A 22,620-nucleotide genomic window follows, 5' to 3' on the forward strand; every position below is an offset into this window, starting at 1 on the left:
GCGTTCCGCGTTTTATCAGGGCTTCGAGATACTGGAAAACAATAGCAGGACTCAGCTAACGAACTCGTCCTTTCATCATTAATTTTTCGCGTTTGGATCAGCACTATTTGTACAGACGAGATACTAGTCCAAAGCAGGGTTACCCTACCGTTGGATTCTCTAGTAACCACTCATACACCTACCTCTACAATCGTGGACAAAAGTCCTTGGGACACTTATGTAATTTAACGAATTGTATGTGTTTTACTACTGAAGTTTGAAAAATGCGCTGCTTCCGGCTTTTGAAAACACGTTACTGTTCCCCCTCCCCACCCAATAAAATGTTGAAAATCAGAAGAAATTGTAGCCTGCGTAGCAAGCGTTTCCGTGGGGTTTGGAAGAAAGACCGAGGAAAGGGATTTTCGGTGTTTTGTTTGCGCGAAAAATGGGGCGAAAGCCAAAAAAAAAAAAAGAAAGAGGGGGGTGGGAAAGGGGAAGGAAGGAAACGCTTGCAGACAAAACCCTGGATTTTGAAAACCTCCGTTCGCCAGCGAACGGAGCTCGTGATTGGCTGGGCCAGTCCAATATATTGACATGTGTCGTTCAAAGGTATTTTTTAAAGTACCTTTGAGTGCCAGACAAAGGGAGAAGACGCGTTCGAAGCTTGTTTACAAAACGCTTTAACTTTTCTCGCTGAACGAAGATTTAGTCGTCAGGTTCGACAGTACGGTAGAAATCCTGTAGTGCAATGCCGACGCTTTGGTTTTTCGAAGCCTGCACATTATTGCAGAAGCAAGCGCGACACAATTTGCAGCTGTTCCTTTAATTTTAACATCACTTTCTTGAATGCCACATACGCCAAGGACAAGATAATAAACCACGGGACAGAAGATTCGCACTACTGCGTGGGAAAACTTAGTGATTTCGTCTGGCCAAGGGGAAGATTATCTTTATTCAGATACTGGTCAAGATTATCGTTATTTTCCCTCTCAGATATTTGAAGCCTCTCCTAGCCAAATTCCAAAGTTTTTCGAGAAGACTTTCCGTTGTTTGTTTTTGCTACAGGCGATAACACTCGAGCCCATTTGCGGATCTGTCGTTTCCAGCAAACGCTTCATTACTGGAGTTGCCTTTGTGGGAGTTGACTTGCTAATTTTACCTTGTATCGATTCCTGGACGAATTAATACAGTGATCCAAGATTTCGAACCTTGCGAACACAAGGATTACTACCGCGACTTGAACACTTCTCACATCTTAACTTTCTGGCGGATTTGTACTAAAACTTCATCCTTGCAGTTCTTCCTTGTAGACGGATTGAGTAGAAACATAGCTTGATTATAAATTACCAAATTTTATTCATCGAGATTTCTCCGTCCCACCGTGCGCTCGTTGTTTCAGACATTTTTGACAAGTTTTAAGTTTATTTTGGTTCAAAGTTCACTTCCGCCAAGGAAGGCCGAAGATTTTATTAGTTAATTTTATGACAGCCCATGACAGCACGAAATCTCAGTGTGCGCACTCAGGCATGAAAGGCCAAGTGGGCGGTTTTCAAAATCCACGGGTTTGTCTGCAAGCGTTTCCTTCCTTTCCCTCCCCCTCCCCCCTCTTTAACTCACTCCATTTTTCGCGCTTTAATTCTTTGCTCCCGAGCCCCACAGAAACGCTTGCTACGCAGGCTAAAGAAATTGAAGGTAGTAGTTTTCAACATTGTATGGGTAGAGGGTGGGGCGGTAATTTAGGGGCAAGATTTAGGCAGGTGAAGTTGTATTCGTGTCTTGGGCAAGATTTTTTTATATGATGGTGGCTAAGAGGACGTACGACCGAATATTATTACTCTAAATAGCTAAAAGGCTTGATTTGTGTTATTTTTATTAGGGTACATAGACGAGAACGCCATGAATAACATATACGACATTTTACACGCAGTCGTTATTGGCTTGGCTGTTGCTACTTTCCTTCTCAACACTGGTCGTGCGCTAAAAGGCATTAAGGTCTGCAAGGAATGTCTTATCTTCCTAAATAACACAGGGCTAAAAACAGAAGGAGAAATTTTCAATTCCCTTCATATTGATATTTATGGAGCAATCTTCAGGGCGTACTGTCTTATTCCTGATCACACAAAAGCACTAATCTACGGCAGGAAACTTCTTACCATTTACCGCGAGTGTGGTAAAAAAGACAAGGAAGGAAATCTTATGGTAAACCTGGCCAACATATATCAAAAGCAGTATAAATACCTAGAAGCAAGAGACCTTTATGAGAAAGCGATTCCTATCACGAAAGAAATGAGAGACAAAAAGAATGAAGCATACATCGATGAAAACATTGGCGTTATATCTTATTATCTCGGTGACTACGACAAAGCTAAAGTATATCTTAAGAAAGCCCTTGCCATCAGATTACAATTTGGTGACAAAAAGGGAGCAGCCAGCTCGTACGGAAACTTAGGAATTGTGTTTAAATCTCGTGGTGAATATGACAAGGCTAAAGAACATCTTGAGAAAGCACTTGCCATCAAAATACAAATAGGTGACAAAGATTGAGAAGCCAACTCGTACGGAAACTTAGGAACTGTGTTTAAATCTCTTGGTGAATATGACAAGGCTAAAGAATATCTTGAGAAAGCACTAGCCATCAGAATACAAATTGGTGACAAAGAGGGAGAAGCAGCAGATTACGGAAACTTAGGAACTGTGTTTCAATCTCTTGGTGAATATGACAAGGCTAAAGAATATCTTGAGAAAGCACTTGCTATCGAAATACAAATCGGTGACAAAGATGGAGAAGCCACCTCGTACCGAAACTTAGGAATTGTGTTTAAATCTCTTGGTGAATATGACAAGGCTAAAGAATATCTTGAGAAAGCACTTGCCATCAAAATACAAATCGGTGACAAAAGGAGAGACGCAGCAGATTACGGAAACTTAGGAACTGTGTTTAAATCTCTTGGTGAATATGACAAGGCTAAAGAATATCTTGAGAAAGCACTTGCCATGAAAATACAAATTGGTGACAAAGAGGGAGAAGCAGCAGATTACGGAAACTTAGGAACTGTGTTTCAATCTCTTGGTGAATATGACAAGGCTAAAGAATATCTTGAGAAAGCACTTGCCATCAAAATACAAATCGGTGACAAAGATGGAGAAGCCACCTCGTACGGAAATATAGGAATCGTGTTTCAATCTCTTGGTGAATATGACAAGGCTAAAGAATATCTTGAGAAAGCACTTGCCATCAAAATACAAATCGGTGACACAAGGGGAGAAGCCAACTCGTATGAGAACTTAGGAATCGTGTTTAAATCTCTTGGTGAATATGACAAGGCTAAAGAATATCTTGAGAAAGCACTTGCCATCAGAATACAAATTGGTGACAAACAGGGAGAAGCAGCAGATTACGGAAACTTAGGAACTGTGTTTCAATCTCTTGGTGAATATGACAAGGCTAAAGAATATCTTGAGAAAGCACTTGCCATCAAAATACAAATCGGTGACAAAGATGGAGAAGCCACCTCGTACGGAAATATAGGAATCGTGTTTCAATCTCTTGGTGAATATGACAAGGCTAAAGAATATCTGGAGAAAGCACTTGCCATCAGAATACAAATTGGTGACAAAGAGGGAAAAGCTATCTCGTACGGAAACTTAGGAACTGTGTTAACATCTCTTGGTGAATATGAGAAGGCTAAGGAATATCTCGAGAAAGCACTTGCCATCAGAACACAAATCGGTGACAAAGATGGAGAAGCAGCAGTTTATGGAAACTTAGGAATTGTGTTTAAATCTCTTGGTGAATATGACAAGGCTAAAGAATATCTTGAGAATGCACTTGCCATCAGAATACAAATCGGTGACAAAGGTGGAGAAGCAGCAGATTACGGAAACTTAGGAACTGTGTTTAAATCTCTTGGTGAATATGACAAGGCTAAAGAATATCTTGAGAATGCACTTGCCATCAGAATACAAATCGGTGACAAAGGTGGAGAAGCAGCAGATTACGGAAACTTAGGAATCGTGTTCACATCTCTTGGTGAATATGACAAGGCTAAAGAATATCTTGAGAAAGCACTTGTTATCAGAATACAAATTGGTGACAAACAGGGAGAAGCAGCAGATTACGGAAACTTTGGAATCGTGTTTAAATCTCTTGGTGAATATGACAAGGCTAAAGAATATCTTGAGAAAGCACTTGCCATCAGAATACAAATTGGTGACAAAGAGGGAGAAGCCATCTCGTACGGAAACTTAGGAACTGTGTTTACATCTCTTGGTGAATATGACAAAGCTAAAGAATATCTTGAGAAAGCACTTGCTATCAAAATACAAATCGGTGACAAAGATGGAGAAGGAGCAGATTACGGAAACTTAGGAACTGTGTTTCAATCTCTTGGTGAATATGACAAGGCTAAGGAATATCTCGAGAAAGCACTTGCCATCAAAATACAAATCGGTGACAAAAAGGGAGAAGCCAGCTCGTACGGAAACTTAGGAATTGTGTTTAAATCTCGTGGTGAATATGACAAGGCTAAATAACATCTTGAGAAAGCACTTCCCATCAAAATACAAATAGGTGACAAAGATGGAGAAGCCAACTCGTACGGAAACTTAGGAACTGTGTTTAAATCTCTTGGTGAATATGACAAGGCTAAAGAATATCTTGAGAAAGCACTTGCCATCAGAATACAAATTGGTGACAAAGAGGGAGAAGCAGCAGATTACGGAAACTTAGGAACTGTGTTTCAATCTCTTGGTGAATATGACAAGGCTAAAGAATATATTGAGAAAGGACTTGCTATCGAAATACAAATCGGTGACAAAGATGGAGAAGCCACCTCGTACGGAAACTTAGGAGTTGTGTTTAGATCTCTTGGTGAATATGACAAGGCTAAAGAATATCTTGAGAAAGCACTTGCCATCAGAATACAAATTGGTGACAAAGAGGGAGAAGCAGCAGATTACGGAAACTTAGGAACTGTGTTTCAATCTCTTGGTGAATATGACAAGGCTAAAGAATATATTGAGAAAGGACTTGCTATCGAAATACAAATCGGTGACAAAGAGGGAGAAGCAGCAGTTTACGGAAGCCTAGCAGCATTTTATCAATCAGTTGGTGAATATGTCATGGCTGAAGATTATATTGAAAAGGCACTCTTAATTGCTGGAGAAATCAAGGACTTAGAGAGAGAGTTTAAAATTCTTTGTCTTCTTACTGTGGTGAAGTTATCTCAACACAAGATCCAGGAAGCGTTTGACTGTCTGTTGCTGAGTATGAAGAAAAGCGAATCTTTACGAAGTTTTCTAAGGGACAACGACGATTTTAAGGTATCGTCTTCAGACGTTCGCGATTTTACCTACCGGAATCTTAGTGCATTCTTTTGCTTTTCGCGAAATCCAAACCATGCACTTTATGTTTTAGAGCTGGCACGGGCTAGAGCATTGGCGGACTTGATGGCAACTCAGTATTCTGTTGAAAGCCACATCTCAGCTGATCCGCAATCCTGGATTGGTATTGAAAATATTATGAAAAACGAAAGCAACTCTTCTTGTCTGTACATTTCTTATCAGGATCACAATCTGTTTTTCTGGGTTCTCAAGACAAGTGGAATCATTCATTTCCGAAGAATAACAGTAGATGAGAAACTAGTTGGTGCCGGACTAGTTGGCAAGTTACATGATTTCTTCGCTACAAGCTTTCGAAGATTTGGTATTTTACGCGAGGAAGATTGCGAAGATCGATCTTTAAATGACGTTCAGACCCTCGCAGCATTGAGACTTATAGAGGAAGAAGATGAAGAAAGTGGAAGCTCCGAATCGAGCTTTTCTTTGTACTACAGAATGTTAATCAGTCCGGTAGATGATCTACTTGAGGAGCCCGAGCTCATTGTTGTTCCTGATCGCTGCTTAAACCAAGTTCCATTTCCAGCGTTGACAGATAAAGGCGGGATGTATTTATCAGAAAAATTCAGAATCCGCATTGTTCCTTCTTTGACGACTCTCAAGCTCATTCAGGACAGTCCTGCAGACTATCACAGTCAGACTGGTGCTCTGATAGTGGGGGATCCAGCAGTCGGTACGGTCCTTTACAAAGGAGAGAAAATGACCTTGCATAGGTTACCCTGTGCATTAAAGGAAGCAGTAATGATTGGACGACTGCTAAGTGTTCAACCTTTGTTAGGACAGCACGCAACAAAGCAGGTGGTACTTGACAGGTTACATTCAGTGAGTCTGATCCATTTTGCAGCCCATGGTAATGCTGACCGAGGAGAAATTGCCCTTTCCCCGGTACGCCCTCCTAACAGGATTGCAGCTGAAGAAGATTACCTATTGACGATGTCTGACATTTCAAAAGTTCAACTGCGAGCTAAACTGGTGGTGCTTAGCTGCTGTCATAGTGCACGTGGGCAGATTAGAGCAGAAGGAGTCATTGGGATCGCTCGAGCGTTCTTGGGATCCGGTGCACGGTCCGTTTTGGTGGCTCTATGGGCCATAAGTGACGAGGCAACAGAGCAGCTGATGCTTCAATTCTACAAGCATCTTGTTCGTGGTAAGAGTGCCAGTGAATCTCTTCACCAGGCCATGAAGTGGATGAGAGGTAACGGCTTTCACATGGTTTCCGCGTGGGCGCCGTTTATGCTGATTGGAGATAACGTGACATTGGACTTTGGAAAATAAGAATAAGTTTCCTTAAAGAGGTACTATGATGAAAATCGCATCTTTCCTATTTAGTAAGTAGTTTCTTAGAAATCGATTTTGAAATAAAAACTAGCGCTAAAAATTCACAACGTCTCGATCTCTCCGAGGTCATTTTCAAGTGAGTAAAATTTCCAAGTTAGCATAAATATGTTACACAACAAGTTATAATAGATAAAATGGCGAAAGCTAAAATGTGATAAAATATGTGAAAAAGAGAAGGAAACTTGTATGAACAAGTGGACGGTGTAGCTATGGGAACGCCACTGGGTTCCCTCATAACAAACGCCTTTACGTGCTAAATCAAGATACAGCTAGAAATATCTTCTACAAACCCTTTGTAGATGATACACTCAGCGCGATGCCGGAACCGTAAGCAGCCTCAGAATTTTTGGAGGGATTAAACAAGAGTCATCCCTCTATCGATTTTACAATGGAGCTCGAAGAAAATGGCAGGCTTCCCTTTCTCTGATGTTATCAGGAATGGCTGCCGCCTAGACACCACGGTCTACAGAAAACAGACGGCCAAAGGGCTTTTGCTACACTACCACAGCCACGTTGACGCCAGATACAAACAGTAACTGCTGAACACCAAGCTTAACCGTGCGTTTCAACTCTCGTCTACGTGGAAGTTTTTTCACGAGGAATGTGAACGACTAAAACAGATCTTCTCCCGACTGCACTATCCTGACGACGTTGCACAGTCAACCATTCGCAGATTCATTGAATCAAAAGTGTCCGAGGATTCACATACCCGAGTGGCTGATAAAAGAGAAGCCCCAATCAGAATCGTGTTGTCCTACAACGAGCAGAAATCTGCAAACGTAGTACGCAAACAGCTGGCTGACCTCAGTCGGAAGATCAACGCAGATATTAGCCCAGGTTACACAAGTAGAACGATCAAGGATGAAATTAAGGTCAAGGGAGAAAAACCCCGCCTTGTGAGTCAACAATGCGTGGTGTATTCATTTCAGTGTGGCCTGTGTGATGCAGGCTATGTTGGCTACACGTGCCGACACCTACACCAACGAATTGAAGAACACAAAGGATCGGTAATCGGAAACCACCCCAGAGAGCAGCACGATGTGGAGCCAGAAGACATCGCACAGAGCTTTCGAATCTTAAGACAGTGTCAGAACAAATTTGATTGCCTTATTTTTGAAATGCTTTTTTTACCAAGGAACTGAAATCAACGCTAAACAAACAGTGCGATTCAATTCGCGCCAAATTATTTGTTTCAAGCAAGTCTTGCTAAGATTATTTTATTTTTCCGTCGTATATTTTTAACACTTTTTCACATATTTTATCATATTTTAGCGTTCGCCATTTTTATCTCTTATAACTTGTTTTTTAACATATTTATGCTAATTTACAAATTTTACTCACTTGAAAATGACCTCGGAGAGGTCGAAACGTCGTGACTTTTTAGCGCTAGTTTTCCTATTTAAGTCATTTTAAAACATAGACAAGTAGTGTGTAGGAAAAGAAAAACTCTGTTTGCTATTTTCAATTATTTCTTATCGTTCCAGATATATTCAAGTTTTTAAAATATGCAGACTAACTAAGCGATGACGTCATGAACTCAACCGGATCTTGTTTAAATATTATGAACAAAGATATGTCAGCCAATTTGAATTAGAAATGTTTAATTCTCGGCAGTACGATTCCAGTAGAGGTGCTCCATATTATGAACATAAGATTTTGTTACCATGGCAACATACTGGGCTCCAGACCTCTCCGATATGAAAGACTTTTCTGGCCACCTTTAGCGTTCTATATTGATATTTGCCAAGGGTACCTTATCTGCATGATCCAGCAAGCATATAAATATGTTAGGTCAGTTTATGGCCTTGTTTAATGTTTTTCAAGCTGAAAATCATTAAAATATTGAAATTAGGTTCGAGGGAACTTGGAAAGAGTGGGTTGCTGTGGGAATCAAAAGTTTTATAGCCGTAGGTATGTTGCATGTAGGAATAGTAGCCTACCAAGTTTCAATGGTTTCTGCTGCAAATTGACCGAGATAGCTCTATTCTTGGCTTGCACATGACATCATCATTTTTTCAAATCGAAAACTAACGAGCCACCAAAGTTGTTATCCTCATCAGGCATAAGAGGGCGAACATTTATATCTGTTTACAACTTTTCAGCTAGTAGCCTGCTTCGTCTGGAAACCAGTGCATTTTGAATTTCAGAGTTATGTCGGTGCGTGACATAAAGCTACCAACGCGTTTGTCGAAAAATATAAACTTATCTCGTGATTTTTAGCCTATTGAGAAGTTAAAGTATGAGAAAAAGTGCTTATGTAAATGCTTGTCTTTGTCAGTACAGATAATCAGTCGTGTTAATAGCCAAAGTAAGTTCCACGTGTTTACCCTGTTTTCCGGCCGCCATGTTGGTGTCCCACGGAGGTACATCAACATGGCGGCTCCATACTGCGCTCTAAAAATTTGTGCAAAATATTTCGTCAAATATTTGAAGTTTAGGAAAACGCGCAGACTTAAATCTTGGAGAAGTGTCTTTTTTATCAATCTCCTATAACATCACAATTTCTTAACTTTATCCGCTAAATGGTTTTCGCATTACTTTTAAATTGCGTGACACTGCAAGCCAAGAATTTATACACTTCATGTAGCATTTGGCTGAGTGTATGACATCATCATCCCAATCATTTGCATATTTTACGCAATTTTCAAACTTAAATATCTCCTGAACCAATGCAAATATTTACAAACGGTCAACGAGTTTTTAATTTCTCGTAGAATTCTACTCGATCAGAGAGTGTGCAGTATCAGTGTTTAAGCGTAATCTAGATGATGCTCTACTTAACATATAATGTTGTTGAAAGTGATTTACTGGCATTTTTTCAATTATACCTTTGAGCTATAAAAACTCCCAAAAGCTCACAAAACTATTGGAGTCGCACTCTGAATGCCTGTGTGGGCAATCACACTGCCAAATTTTCCCAGCACTGAGGCAGACACTTGGGTATGCTAAAAATCAACGCAGAGCTACCATTAATAACATATCACGTTATTTTGCTAAAGCTGGTCCACTGTGTACTCCTCTCGAGCAAAACAAAAATCTGCTTTCTTAAAGAAAGAAGAAATTTTATACCTTGGTTATATTGGGAATACCTTTGACCTGTTTTATATGAAGGAGTAAGTCGTTTTATTTGGCGAGTGATTCTTTATGTTTCTACTTTTGCAGGCTTGCCTTGCACCAGCGTCATACCCAATGCCCGACATTGAAATCCAAGATGGCGCCCAGCTGTTCCCTGAATACAGACACAGTTTGAATCAATGGGACGATTTAATTTTTGCAAGGAGTAACTCCGTGACAAGGCTGGTTAATGAGAAACGAAAGTAGCAGTAAATGATCTATTGTGACGATAGGTTTTTCCTGAAAACACTGTAAATTTCGGACTAAATCGACACTTGAACTGACAACTGGGGGAATCTAACTCTGGAGAGCACTGCTTACCTGCGGGAACGGAAATTCGTCACGATTTCCTGGTACACGAGGATCTACTTCAATAGTCTTCACTACGGACGTCAAGGAAGAGACATAACATGGTCCGACAGCAGTTTAATCGTAGTCCATGTAATTGATGTAATCGAAAAAGCTTTACAAACGTACTTGCTTATATATCATCCTTAACACGTCATGTGTTTACAATATGATAATGCAACTTCTAACGTACAATACGAGCGGAAAGTACTTAAGACTGAGTTTGCCAGAGGACCAGGCAGGGGTGATACATGCCATCTCTTCAATTTGGATGAAACTTTGCCAGATTGAAGGGACCACCAAACAAGTCTAAAAGACAAAGTGGGCCGGCTCTGCGATTTTTCCCTTGGGAGTTAGACCACCCCCCCCCCCCCCCGGTGGTTTTTTGCCCCAAATCCCAAAAATTGCATTAAAATAAGCATCAAATTTAGACTCCACTCCTGGTTACAGAATACCATGAATTTTATTGCCATTTCACACAAATAAGGATTGGACCTATCTTAGTTCACAACACGAGTTTCAAGGGATTTGAAGAGACAGGTGCCAATCAAGAGTTGTCATTGCATACCTATGTCACGCAAGATTTAGGAATGAGGCAAATTAGTTAGAATTCTGACTCAAATACCACGTAAGTCCAACTTTCTTTTTGAAAACTAATTTTACCAAGGTTAAGAGCCACTCTTGGCCTGACGAAATCACTAATAAAATTTTTGGCATCTGTTAGTTTTTGGTCACAAAGGTTGTTCAATCAACGTGACAAAAGACCAGTTTTAACAAAGGGAGAAGGGAGAAATCTAAGGAAATTAGATATTATAGAATCAATTAATTAACGTTGTTCCTACGTTAATGACATCAACAGTGTAGCATATGCTTCTTTGGTCACTGAGCACATTTTGTTTTGGTTTTATTATTATTATGTTTTCCTTATTTTAATTAATGAATTTTTTTGTAATAGTCTGCGATAGTGAAATATGTCTGTAAATAGTGTCAATTAATAAAAAATCTGAATCTGAAATCTGAATCTGAATATTATTTTTGGCTATCGAAGGTAACTGAACGCAAAAGTCCTCGCAATAATCTTTAAAATAACAGTGTATCACGAGCATAACACCTGAATTTTATTCGTATGATCGAAATATGGAAATGAACTGCCGTGAGCTTTAGATTCTAAAGCATTGAGGTGTTAGATGCGAGTTTAACAGAGCATATCTTGTTGTTTAGATTGCTCTTAAAACCCTGTTCAATCATCGCAGGCCAAGAACTTGACCTTGCAGTTTGTCAATGTCAACACTTACCTCACACTCTCGGCAGACGAACTCTATTCCATTCTGAGTTCAAAAAAACCTTGAATTATCAGGCATGCAAATTAATCTTGTTTAACGCCGTAGATAGAGTCCACCACGATTACATGAGCCCAGAAAGTTGGTCAGCGGTTTTATCAACTGGAGTAAGCGCAGACAATTTTTCATGTACCACAATACGTAAAGAGAGCACTCTGATTAACTCAACGTCTACCGTTTGCCCTATTTTCCTACTCAGATACCTCCTCTGGTTGGAACATCTGTCGAAGTCGATGGAGCTCTCCAATGAACAAAATCATCATTTGCGTGCGGATGATTCAAATTTCTCGTCTTGCACGTGCGTGCATACTTTGGCTACCGTGAAACTTCATTACTTTTGAGCAATTATGAAAATACGTCTTTCTTCTGAACGTTTCTATTCTGAATTAACAACAACAAAGATTGTACCTTATAGCAAAAACATTTTAAATAATCATGTCTGCGAGTAATAAGATGCTTGAAGAACTTTGCAATCGGCTGAGCGAAAAGAGGATTTAGCTGAGGTTCCTTCGACCTGGGGCCCGCACAAGCGCACATGGCCGCATACACGTTAGCAACGCCTCCGCTCTGCTCGAACATTTTGAATTTTTCTGGGCACTCGACCTAGAAACTAGAGTCGCTCTGGGCTATTCGTGACTGCTTAGCAAGCTCCCACGTACATGCATAACTGACGCTACATTGCTGCGAAATAAATAATTTGCTTTTTTTACAAGACTGCCTAATCCTGATTCTCCTGGAAGGACAGTAAGAAGTAGTAGAGGCAATATTACATATGTAATTAACTTACTCGTTGTATCATAATTCCAGCTGCCTTCAAATTTCAAGCCTCGTTGAGATCTCTTCTGCCTCTGCAACAAAGTCCTCCTCCTCATCCTGAGCAGGACTCGGATCAGCCTGGTCTATGGCTAGTCGACCACTTCTCTACATCAGAGACAATCTGCTGAAGTACCTAGCTAATTGGTCAACAACAAGCCCCTCTTTTTTATTGAACGTTTTCCTGCCATTACCATCACGCAGAGTTTTCAACTTGCTGCACACATCCACAGCACTTTGCTTTCTCCCTGTCTCCTCGCCTTCCAGGAATGTTCTTTCTAGACATGTCTTCACCTTCTCGGAAAAGCGAGTTGCTCTTCGTGATGTTTTCAGAGACCATCCTTTAGCAACTGCACATGCGGGATCAGCACAGGCCGTTTGGGAGCTCGACCCTGTTTCTTTGTGTATGTAGCTTCCAGGCACCTCCTTGCACGTCTCGGCCCATTTTCTCTTTATGCTGTCATATGTTGTTTCTCTCTCTAATCTCACAAGGTGTTTTCCAACGTCCATGTGTTTCTGCAGATTTGCAAAAGACTGATATGTCTTTGTGCATCCCTCCTCGGGGCAAGCGAAAAAAAACTCTCGTAGCCTCGACATTTGGCAGCTTTTCTTCAACAGATTGTGCGGTGCTAGGCTGAGGCTGTCGGTGCTCACCTCTCAAAGTCGTGGATCTAAAAGCACCAGCCTCCTCTCGCGGTACACTGAAGGGCTGCTCGACTCGTAGTTCTGTGGGTCCTTGAGGTGTTCCACATCTATTCACCTGTGCAGGGGTAAAACGTTTAGCTGGGCCCACATCATAAGCCTTCCACACTCGCAGACCTCCAGACTCAAAACTAAAATTATTCAGAGACTGAATCCCAGATATTGTGTGCTTCTCCATGGTCTGGCTTGACCCTTGAACCTTAAGAGGTGCCCTCTGTAATTTTCAACTATGGCCATTTGGACCAGAAAAAATCAAATTCCTCAAACTTTCTCGGATGAATTGTCTAGATAAGTGATTCACAAAAATATAACTTTCAGTTCAATTCGATTCATATTTTAGCGCTGGGGCCACCATCTTGGTTTTGCCCCTCTGAGAGGGCTTTCAGCGGCCATTTTAGGGCACATTTTTAACAATTTGCCATACAAAGAAAACGATCTAAATCCGGGTAAAAACCCTTTATTCGAGACAAGCAAATGTTTCTTGTTACATTGAGAGGCTGTTTTGGCAATTTGATCATCACCTGATTTTTCTACAGAATTTTAAATTTCTTCCCTTTCGGACTACTCATGAAGCGCCACAAAATAGGCGAAGTTTAAAGGAAAATATCGCCAAAAGTAGATCCCAAAACTACCCTTCACTTAAAGAGCAATGTTTCACCTATAGAAACATGCAATAAAATTTTGGGGCAGTTAAAACTGTAAAATGTTAGAAGAAGAAGTTTAAGCTGTGCTTTTGTCAACAGAGACCGCCGTCTTAATTAGCATAATAACATGAAAATAACGATGCACAGAGAAAATAATGATATATTCCACTTACCTCGCGACATGTCGACAACTGGATGTTCCACGATGCTTCATGTTATATTTCCAGTATGTTTCAGCCACATTTTCGGTGATTAGTGTACGAAATCACTCTCAGACATCGCCACGGTTAAGCAGATTTCAACTCTCCGAGGCCCGCTTCATAACATCTATCAACATTATTTGTCTTTTGCCTCCTAAGCTGCCATTTACAAGAAGTTTAGCAGTTTGCTGAGATCCTAACTGACCCAGAAGTTTGTTAGCAGCCTTTAAAATCCTCCTCTTAATCGAGGATTCTCGTCAAGAACTCGTTTAAGCTCAGTTCTGTTTTGATCTATTGTGCACCCGCCATCATTCGACAGATTGCGTTACATTTGACAAATGCGCATTCCAACGGGTAGGGGTAGGGTGGGTAGGAAGTGAAAATGTAACCGGCATTATATTAAAGCCATTTTACGCATTTCTGTGGCTAAACTAGTAACTGGCTTTCCCAGAATGATTTGAACATGAGCTTCTGCTTGCAGGTATTTTCTAGGTTATTTTTGCAGAGTAGGTGAGGGGGGGGGGGGGTGGGGGGTGGTGAATGTCGAGTATTAAAAGAAAAAAAAAAGAAAAAAGAAAACGATAGACAGTATCAGGTCAAAAGATTATGATCTGTGTATCTTGATCAGCTTTATCAGTTCATCATTGAGGCCAGTGAGGCCCTATTAGGGGTTTTCAGGATACTGGATATTTGGGTAAAAAGTTAATAGGATGCAAGAAATTTAGGAGAAATATTAATGGGTAGAGCATGTTTAGATCAGATAAAACAGGACATTAATTGAGTAGGAAATCGTTGAGCTGGATTTAACAGGATATAAGATATTTAGGATAAAAATTAACAGGATAAGGGATACACCGACACCCCCCCCCCCCGGCCCCTCCCCCACAATGGGGCCTCAACAATGGTCAGCTAGGTAAAGGTAAAAAGGTAAAAGGTAAAATCTTTATTTAGACACGGTATTTCCTTCAGGACTATACAATATTTCATTTAAATAAATCTAACTACCTAACTAATTTAATATTTTAGGATGAAATAAATGTATGTCAACTGCTATAAGCATTTATTCTGGACTCTTAGTACTTATGTCACGGTGGAATATGAAAGTTTTGTATCAGATTTTAGGGGTTTTAAGGTTAGGTAACGCAGCTCCTTGTTAGTAATTTCGAAGCCCACACTTGTTACACTGAATAGATAGATAAAGACGAGGCTGGAGAAATAAACAGAGAATGAAATGTGTCCCGAATTCTGTACCGTTTAACACGAATTTCTTACATGGCAACCTTTTTGTCTGCAAAGAGATCGAGGCATAACATTCCACACTATATTTGTAACAGCTATCCTAATCTCATTGACAGCCATTAGTTTTTGACGAGAATTTTCATTCATTACCAATAGAATACGGATAGAACTCCAATAAAAAGCCTCTTCCTTGTTTTTTTTTTGTTCAGCATTATACTTGTGTCTTCCGCTGCCCGAAATGCCATCAAATGCTGTGAAAGGCAACAGACTGACAAGCAGTGTTCAAGAAAAGTTTTTCTCAGGTCAGGAAACGGCCATAAAATTCGAAGCAATTACTGTAGCACAAAAGATGAGGCGCTCAAAAGGTGAGGCCAGAATTAGGCGGTTCACCTGTGATGAGTTCCTGACTCCTTGCCACGTTTAATCCTTCCTCTCGAGAATGGCTTCAAAGCTTAGAAACACACAGGAGAAGGTCCTCCAAGAAGACACAACAACCGCTGAGAATCAAGCTGCAGATATTTTTGACAAGTGTCAGTTAATTCATCCAATTGCTTATCACTCATTCAACTTGTGTGCCTTAAACGCATCTATAATGTCTTTAAAAAGCTAAGCGTCAACATTAGGGCTTCGCTTGATAGATGCGGGTATTTTAAACCGCCCTGCATAGGGTTGAAAACTAGTCCTGTGCAGACATGCAGCTTTGCTCCATCACAGAACTGAACGCCATTAGCGGCTGTGGGATGCCTCAGGCTCATAACGAATGGTGCCTACAAAATACAAACGTTTTTCCGCCAGATTAAGAAAACGTGGAAGTACATCTTAGCCAGGGTTATTAGAATCCAAAAAAAAGCCTTGGGGTAGTCATCAATTTTTCCGAGATAATTAGCTACTGCTGACGGTAGCATTTTTCTGAAAAAAAGGTAAAGATATTTCTTGACAGATTCTCCTAAGGTTCGCCTTTACATGCAGAAAACTAAACATATTAAAAAACATCTTTAAACTACGTGGTAAGTGGTAACATAAAAACCACTTTTGATATGTATTTAATAACAGAATCGTCGCAACAGCACTCCTCTGGCTTAGCCAAAATACAGTCTACATAACTTTTCCTCACAGCCAAAAACTAATGCATTGTCAAATAGGCTTGCCACTTCCAATTCATACCATAAAATGTAGCTGTAATCACCCCTTTGTTAAAAGTTAAAGGAGTTGTTTCATCCTTTCGAAAACTTTGTCGGTGTCCGTTACTTTTTTTCCTGTTACTTTCCAAGTTAAACATTGACGTCTCTCGCAGTTGTTTTGCGCGCGCATTATGCCATCTACAGTCGAATTTCAGTATGATTTTTTCTACGGATACGATAAGAGGTAGTTTTTCAGCTGCAAGCCGTTCACAGTTACTGCTTAGCGATATGCTGCTTTTCTGGTAATCCCGGTTTTAGTACACGCTCGTAATTTTAGTGCGAAATTTGTTTCGGCCACAATAGAATTTTTTTAAGTCGCACGCTTGGTAGGGTAGTTAATTACGTCACTAGTTCCAACCCAAGCGCGCGCCTGGCGTTTAAACCATGCCTAAAAAAGAAGGTACCGTCCTTAACTGCCCTTTAGTAATTTCTGAGCATTTTCTTTAGATGGAAAAGTGACACGGTTAAGAAAATGTAAGAAGTTTCAATAAAACGTCGCTTATCATTACTTCCTGCCCACTATTCGTCAGTCTGTTGTCTTTTGCAAAATTTGATGGCACTTCCGGCAGTGAAAGACACAACTGTCCCGCTTTATCTGATCTAAACATGCTCTACCGCATTAATTTTTCTCCTAAATTTCTTGCATCCTGTTAATTTCTCAGCCAAATATCCAGTATCCTGAAAACCCCTAATAGGGCCTAACTGATGAACTGATAAAGCTGATCAAAATACACGGATCATAATCTTTTGACTTAATACTGTCCATCGTTTTCTTTTTTTCTTTTTTTTTTTTAGTACAAGACCCCCCCCCCCCCCCCCACCCTTCAAATCATTCTGGGAAAGCCAGTTACTAGTTTAGCCACAGAAATGCGTCAAATGGCTTTAATGTCGGTTACATTTTCACTCCCTATCCACCCTACCCCTACCCGCTGGAATGCACATTGGCAAATGTAACGCAATCTGTCGAATGATGGCGGGTGCACAACAGATCAAAACAGAACTGAGCTTAAACGAGTTCTTGATGAGAATCCTCGATTAAGAGGAGGATTTTAAAGGCTGCTAACAGACGTCTGGGTCAGTAAGGATCTCAGCAAATTGTTAAACTTCTTGTAAACAGCGGCTTATGAGGCGAAAGACAAATAATATTGATAGATGTTATGAAGCGGGCCTCGGAGAGTTGAAATCTGCTTAACCGTGGCGATGTCTGAGAGTGATTTCGTACACTAATCACCGAAAATGCGGCTGAAACATACTGGAAATAATTATAACATGAGGCATTGTGGAACATCCAGTTGTCGACATGTCGCGAGGTAAGTGGAATATATCATTATTTTCTCTGTGCATCGTTATTTTCATGTTATTATGCTAATTAAGACGGCGGTCTTTGTTGACAAAAGCACAGCTTAAACTTCTTCTTCTAACATTTTACAGTTTTAACTGCCCCAAAATTTTATTGCATGTTTCTATAGGTGAAACATTGCTCTTTAAGTGAAGGGTAGTTTTGGGATCTACTTTTGGCGATATTTTCCTTTAAACTTCGCCTATTTTGTGGCGCTTCATGAGTAGTCCGAAAGGGAAGAAATTTAAAATTCTGTAGAAAAATCAGGTGATGATCAAATTGCCAAAACAGCCTCTCAATGTAACAAGAAACATTTGCTTGTCTCGAATAAAGGGTTTTTACCCGGATTAAGATCGTTTTCTTTGTATGGCAAATTGTTAAAAATGTGCCCTAAAATGGCCGCTGAAAGCCCTCTCAGAGGGGCAAAACCAAGATGCTGGCCCCAGCGCTAAATACGAATCGAATTGAACTGAAAGTTATATTTTTGTGAATCACTTATCTAGACCATTCATCTGAGAAAGTTTGAGGAATTTGATTTTTTCTGGTCCAAATGGCCATAGTTGAAAATTACAGAGGGCGCCTCTTAACAACTGCTGCCTGGCACCCTTTAACCCCGCCATAGGAATCGATCACAGCCTTCATATCACTAGCAGTTTTAATGTCATGCCGTTCATTTATGTAACGCCGCATATGGCTCTTCAGTGTGGCAATTCGTCGGTCACAGACGTCCTTTCCAGCCTGCGGATCGCTGAAATCATATCTGAGTATCGTATTGCCCGCGCGCTCTCCAAGGCTAGGAAGAGAGAGGATTAGATAAGCACAATGGTAACATCCTGCATTATCGCTGCGCAAAAATGCCTCTTGAATGTTTAGGTTTGCTGCTTTCAGTGTCGTCAGTGTGCGTTCTATGATTGAAGCGACTGCGAATCAGTTTTGAACGCAATCCTCAAACAAATGGATGTAAGTTCGGGCCTGGAACAGAAGGACAATAACACAATTAGCTCTAAAATAACTAGAAAAAACAGTAATATGTGTACAGTACAGTTTGACATACATCCCAGACCCTTTTGTTAATCCGGCTCTGACAGTAAGGATGTTGCCCTCCCTAAGGGACTACTCTGTTAGATTGACGGGGGTGCTCATCGTTGATTTTCATGTGCCGTCAATCGGTAACGCTAAAGTAACAGGGTTAGAGTTATCGCGGCACCTTTTTAAGTAAAAGCGGAAAAATTCAGCACCTATTTGTTACTCAACTATTTGAAATTTTAAGTTTATGTGGGCATTTTTATTGCTTTAGAAATGTCAGTGTCAGCTAATGTGTTCTCATAGAATTGGTACCCTTTAGGGGTTGAAATGTATTTGGGCCACGCCCATAAAACGGGATTAGGGCACCGTTTCTAAAGCGTCTTTTTGCTACATGCATTTTCTAAATTATAGCAAAACTCTATTTTGAAGTAATTACCTCAATGCCATAACAATCGCTTCTTGTCACTGCAACTGTCACATGCCACGATCTGCCGTTTTTGCAAAACCAGTCACGCTGGGTTTCTCGAAAGCTGGATGGCCCAATCCGTTATCAGGAGAGCCTGTCGTGGTGACAGATTATCAATGATGTCTCTCTTCGCAGAATCCTGGTGAGCCGCTCTAAGGATGTGAGCTTTCCATTCGTCAAGTTTAGGGAGAGCTGAGTCTACATCGTGTATGATTTCTTCTTTCAGATCACTACCGCTTGACAACAAAACAACACAAAAAACGAATCTTACCAAAGTGTACGATGCTAATAAAAACAGGAACGAAAATGACAACCAACCGACAAGTCCTTACCTATAGATAACAGTAGCAGACGATAACGACATTTGTAGATCCACAACAGCATTCCTGTAATTATCACATCTGTCACAGACTATGTTGTGCTCATGGTCGCAGTGCCCTTGGTAATCGGGGTCATCGGTGCTCAGCGCATACACACTGCAGTGACCAGCTCTAGACACGTGAATTTTATAGTCTGTCTTAAGATAGGTTTTTGACGACTTTAGACGGGCACTGATGTCTCTGGCTGTTCGCTCACACAAACCTGAAAAATGGGACAGACATGCATGAGTGTGCTATAGTCTTGATTTACACTGCATTTATTTTTTCAAACATGTATTATGGGCTCTAAGAAGCATTTTTTTAACAGTGAGACATACATACCCAATGTACAAAGTTTATTAGTTGCCTCATCCAGAGTACTGAACGCTGTTACTCCATCGGTTTGTGTGCTGTCCAATCCAGCTAACGATTTCTTCTGGGAAGCAGCGCATATCTGGGCAAAGCAGTTGAGAAATAATTATTAATAAAAAGCCAGATAGTTTGTTCACACAATTCGTCCAGTTAGTAGACTAATCAGATCTTAGCGGGCCCCAAAACCTGTCCACGTAACCATTTCTTAAAAATGAATTATTTATATCGAATCCTTTTCTTAGAGACAGAATCTAAGACGTAAACATGTTCAGGGGGTGAAACTAGACATATTCGTCCTCGTTACCTTGAAGATGCTCAACAGGGTTGATCTTCCCATGGGTTCGAATCCAGACTCAGAGCAGTATGACTGGTACAAATGAGTAAGACGGGATGCCACAACTGTCCTCACCACATTTGGAATTTCTATTGTCTCACCATCTGACAATCTTAGGGTCTTCGTCCCGTAGGCCACGTCCTGGAGAAAGGAGGGGCTTGAAATAAAATCAAGAAAGTGATCCACTTTAACTGGATCACGCCTGCATTGCTGCAAAACAGGGGGTTCAATAATGTGGCCTGGGCTAGTACGGAAAGCATGTTTTCTGGCCTCATCTATCCTCCACAAGGTCAAACCTGGAATCAAGCTCAGTAACTCTGTATTAGAGTAATCGGCCACAAAGACAGAGGGAATTTGCTGTCTGGCATACCAATTTGTAGCTTTATTGTATGGGGTGACAAGCCTGGAACGCAATGTTTTCTCAGGGAGGTTCACGTCCGAGTCGGTAGAATGGCTGTACGCCTCTAGCACTTGCTGCAGAAGCCATTTAGACTGCCCTGGGGCTATAGCATCTAGACTCGCCTCAACAACTTGCATTCCTTTTCGCTCGTAAAAGCGTGTAGTGGATGATGAGACACCTTCCGCGTTTGTGTTGAGCTGAGATCGTACTGGGCTCACTCTACCATCAGCTTGTCCTAGAAAATTGTTGAGAGAATGAAGTTTCATTTGTATCTGTGGCGTTGCCTGCCATGCCATTGATGTTTCTATGGCCGTTGAGGATTCTTGTGAGCCAGAGGAAAATACATCTGAGCCATCATCACTTAGCAGGGCTTCACCTTTACGCAAGGGCAACCCCTTACAGGATTTGGTTTCTCGCTGAAATTAGAAAATAGCAATAGAGTGTTAGTCAGACTACTAAATAAAGACTGTCTCAAGTACTTCTCCAACAAAGGGCAAAATGATTCTCCATGGAAAAGCTAATTAGCACTGATTCTTCTTTAATGTTAGGAACCTCAGCGGAAGCCTGATTGGTTTTCTGGGAAACATTTCTTTAGACTATGAATCTAAAAATAGCTACGGATCTTTCCTTATTTTATAACTGACCACCTTACGTTTAAAAAGTCAGGAACATTAAACTTCCGTTGCAGCATATCTGTTTGTGTTGCATTCGATTACCCTTGACACGACAAGGCTCAATTCTAGAATTTACGAGATTGTGTGTATCTTCACGGCTAGTAGAGGTTATGTGGTTTAGCTCTTTCCTAACGATTCCGGCGTTTAGTGTCCAGGCCCCAGCTTGCGTCCTCAAACTCACCAAATTGGGTAACCACACTAATTAGGCTGCAGCTGTACACCAAGAACGGAATGTCAGTGTTCTTATTTGTAGTACCTTAGTGAGTGTGCTTACGAATATCTAATTAATAACTCGTAGGTAAATAATCAATAACTCAGTGCAATATTCGATGACATTGTATCTGGCAAGCTTCCGGTAAGGTTTCCTTGGGGAAACAGATGAAGTACTTTGAACTCTGCAGTGAGTGTTGCGTTGGTTATGTGCACCTTATTCACAGCTGGAGTCCGCTGCCTTTTGGCTTGTTTTGAAAATCCTATCGACAAAGCAGCAATGCGCAACATACCTCCAGCTGACTTCCAGAATCACTCGATGCGTGCAGTTGTTAAGGGAGGAACTCGTGTATGGGTTCTGGGGCTCTAGTGAACTCTTCAGATTGCGTTACAGCTGGCTCTTCAGATTGCAACGTGAACGAATCTTCACCTGGGTTCACGACTCGTACAGCGGCAAGGTGATCATTTCTACAAACTTTGCAAATTCCTGTAAACAGTCAAACATTATGTAAATACAACACATGCGAAGTGTGAAAAAATGTACAGTGATTAACGCATTTTCTTGAATATCCTTTCGCTCAAATAACGCCCACCCCCCCCCCCCCAAAAGAAAATGAGTCCTTGTACGATCAAAACTACTGCACTCACTTATGATGACGATACATTTTTATGTATTTGCGTTACGCTTTGAGTTCTCATGGTTCTTGTCAGAGATCGTTTTGTTCGTTGCCCTCTTCCTGGTTGTAGCTAACACTCTGATATAGGGATAATGAGAAATAATTGCATCCCTTGAATAATAGCCCCTTTTGGGCCAAACAAATATCACTCAGGACGACCAACAATGCAAATGAACAATTATGTTCATTTGCATAATTTAGCGGCCTCGAAACAAGATCTGTAAGTTGGAAACTACTCCTGATCCTGGTTTACAAAAAATTCCGTTTTGTTCTAGATTTCGGCTTTGATCCATGATCCCATCGATATGATTCCTGATCTTGAGCCTGGATTTACTGATTCCAGACCACACAAACTTTGATGCCAAGCGAACGACATCTGGGTAGCACTCTCCACAATGGACTAGTTTAGGGGGAATCAGCTTAAAATGGGTACTATTTTAAGATCTGAATGATGATTCATAAAAAAAG

The 22,620-nt window shown here is 40.8% G+C and overlaps 2 protein-coding genes and 2 pseudogenes across 3 annotated transcripts; 3 read left to right on the top strand and 1 right to left on the bottom strand.

Moving 5' to 3' along the window:
- The first annotated feature begins 2,973 nt into the window (after nucleotides 1–2,973).
- Nucleotides 2,974–6,066, top strand: LOC149107765 (uncharacterized). Its single transcript, XM_089295864.1, has one exon. The coding sequence runs from the start codon at nucleotides 2,974–2,976 to the stop codon at nucleotides 4,510–4,512; it is 1,539 nt and encodes a 512-aa protein (XP_089151990.1). The 3' UTR covers nucleotides 4,513–6,066.
- Nucleotides 5,101–11,191, top strand: LOC149107766 (tetratricopeptide repeat protein 28-like). The gene is made up of 2 exons (XM_089295846.1): nucleotides 5,101–6,671; nucleotides 9,877–11,191. The coding sequence occupies exon 1, from the start codon at nucleotides 5,101–5,103 to the stop codon at nucleotides 6,649–6,651; it is 1,551 nt and encodes a 516-aa protein (XP_089151972.1). The 3' UTR covers nucleotides 6,652–6,671; nucleotides 9,877–11,191.
- LOC149107767 (uncharacterized) lies at nucleotides 6,908–9,558 on the top strand (annotated as a pseudogene).
- A 1,120-nt stretch (nucleotides 11,192–12,311) lies between the features above and the next one.
- On the bottom strand, nucleotides 12,312–22,042 carry LOC149107768 (uncharacterized; annotated as a pseudogene). The gene is made up of 7 exons (XR_016209104.1): nucleotides 21,769–22,042; nucleotides 20,162–21,007; nucleotides 19,828–19,939; nucleotides 19,459–19,708; nucleotides 19,097–19,362; nucleotides 18,223–18,606; nucleotides 12,312–13,245 (listed from the first exon to the last, which is right to left on the bottom strand). The product of XR_016209104.1 is annotated as an uncharacterized LOC149107768 (transcript).
- Between the last annotated feature and the right edge of the window lie 578 nt (nucleotides 22,043–22,620).

Source organism: Orbicella faveolata, unplaced genomic scaffold (assembly GCF_042242905.1).
Source record: "Orbicella faveolata isolate gen_17 unplaced genomic scaffold, um_ofav_v1 contig_26, whole genome shotgun sequence".
NCBI classification, from domain to species: Eukaryota; Metazoa; Cnidaria; class Anthozoa; order Scleractinia; family Merulinidae; genus Orbicella; species Orbicella faveolata.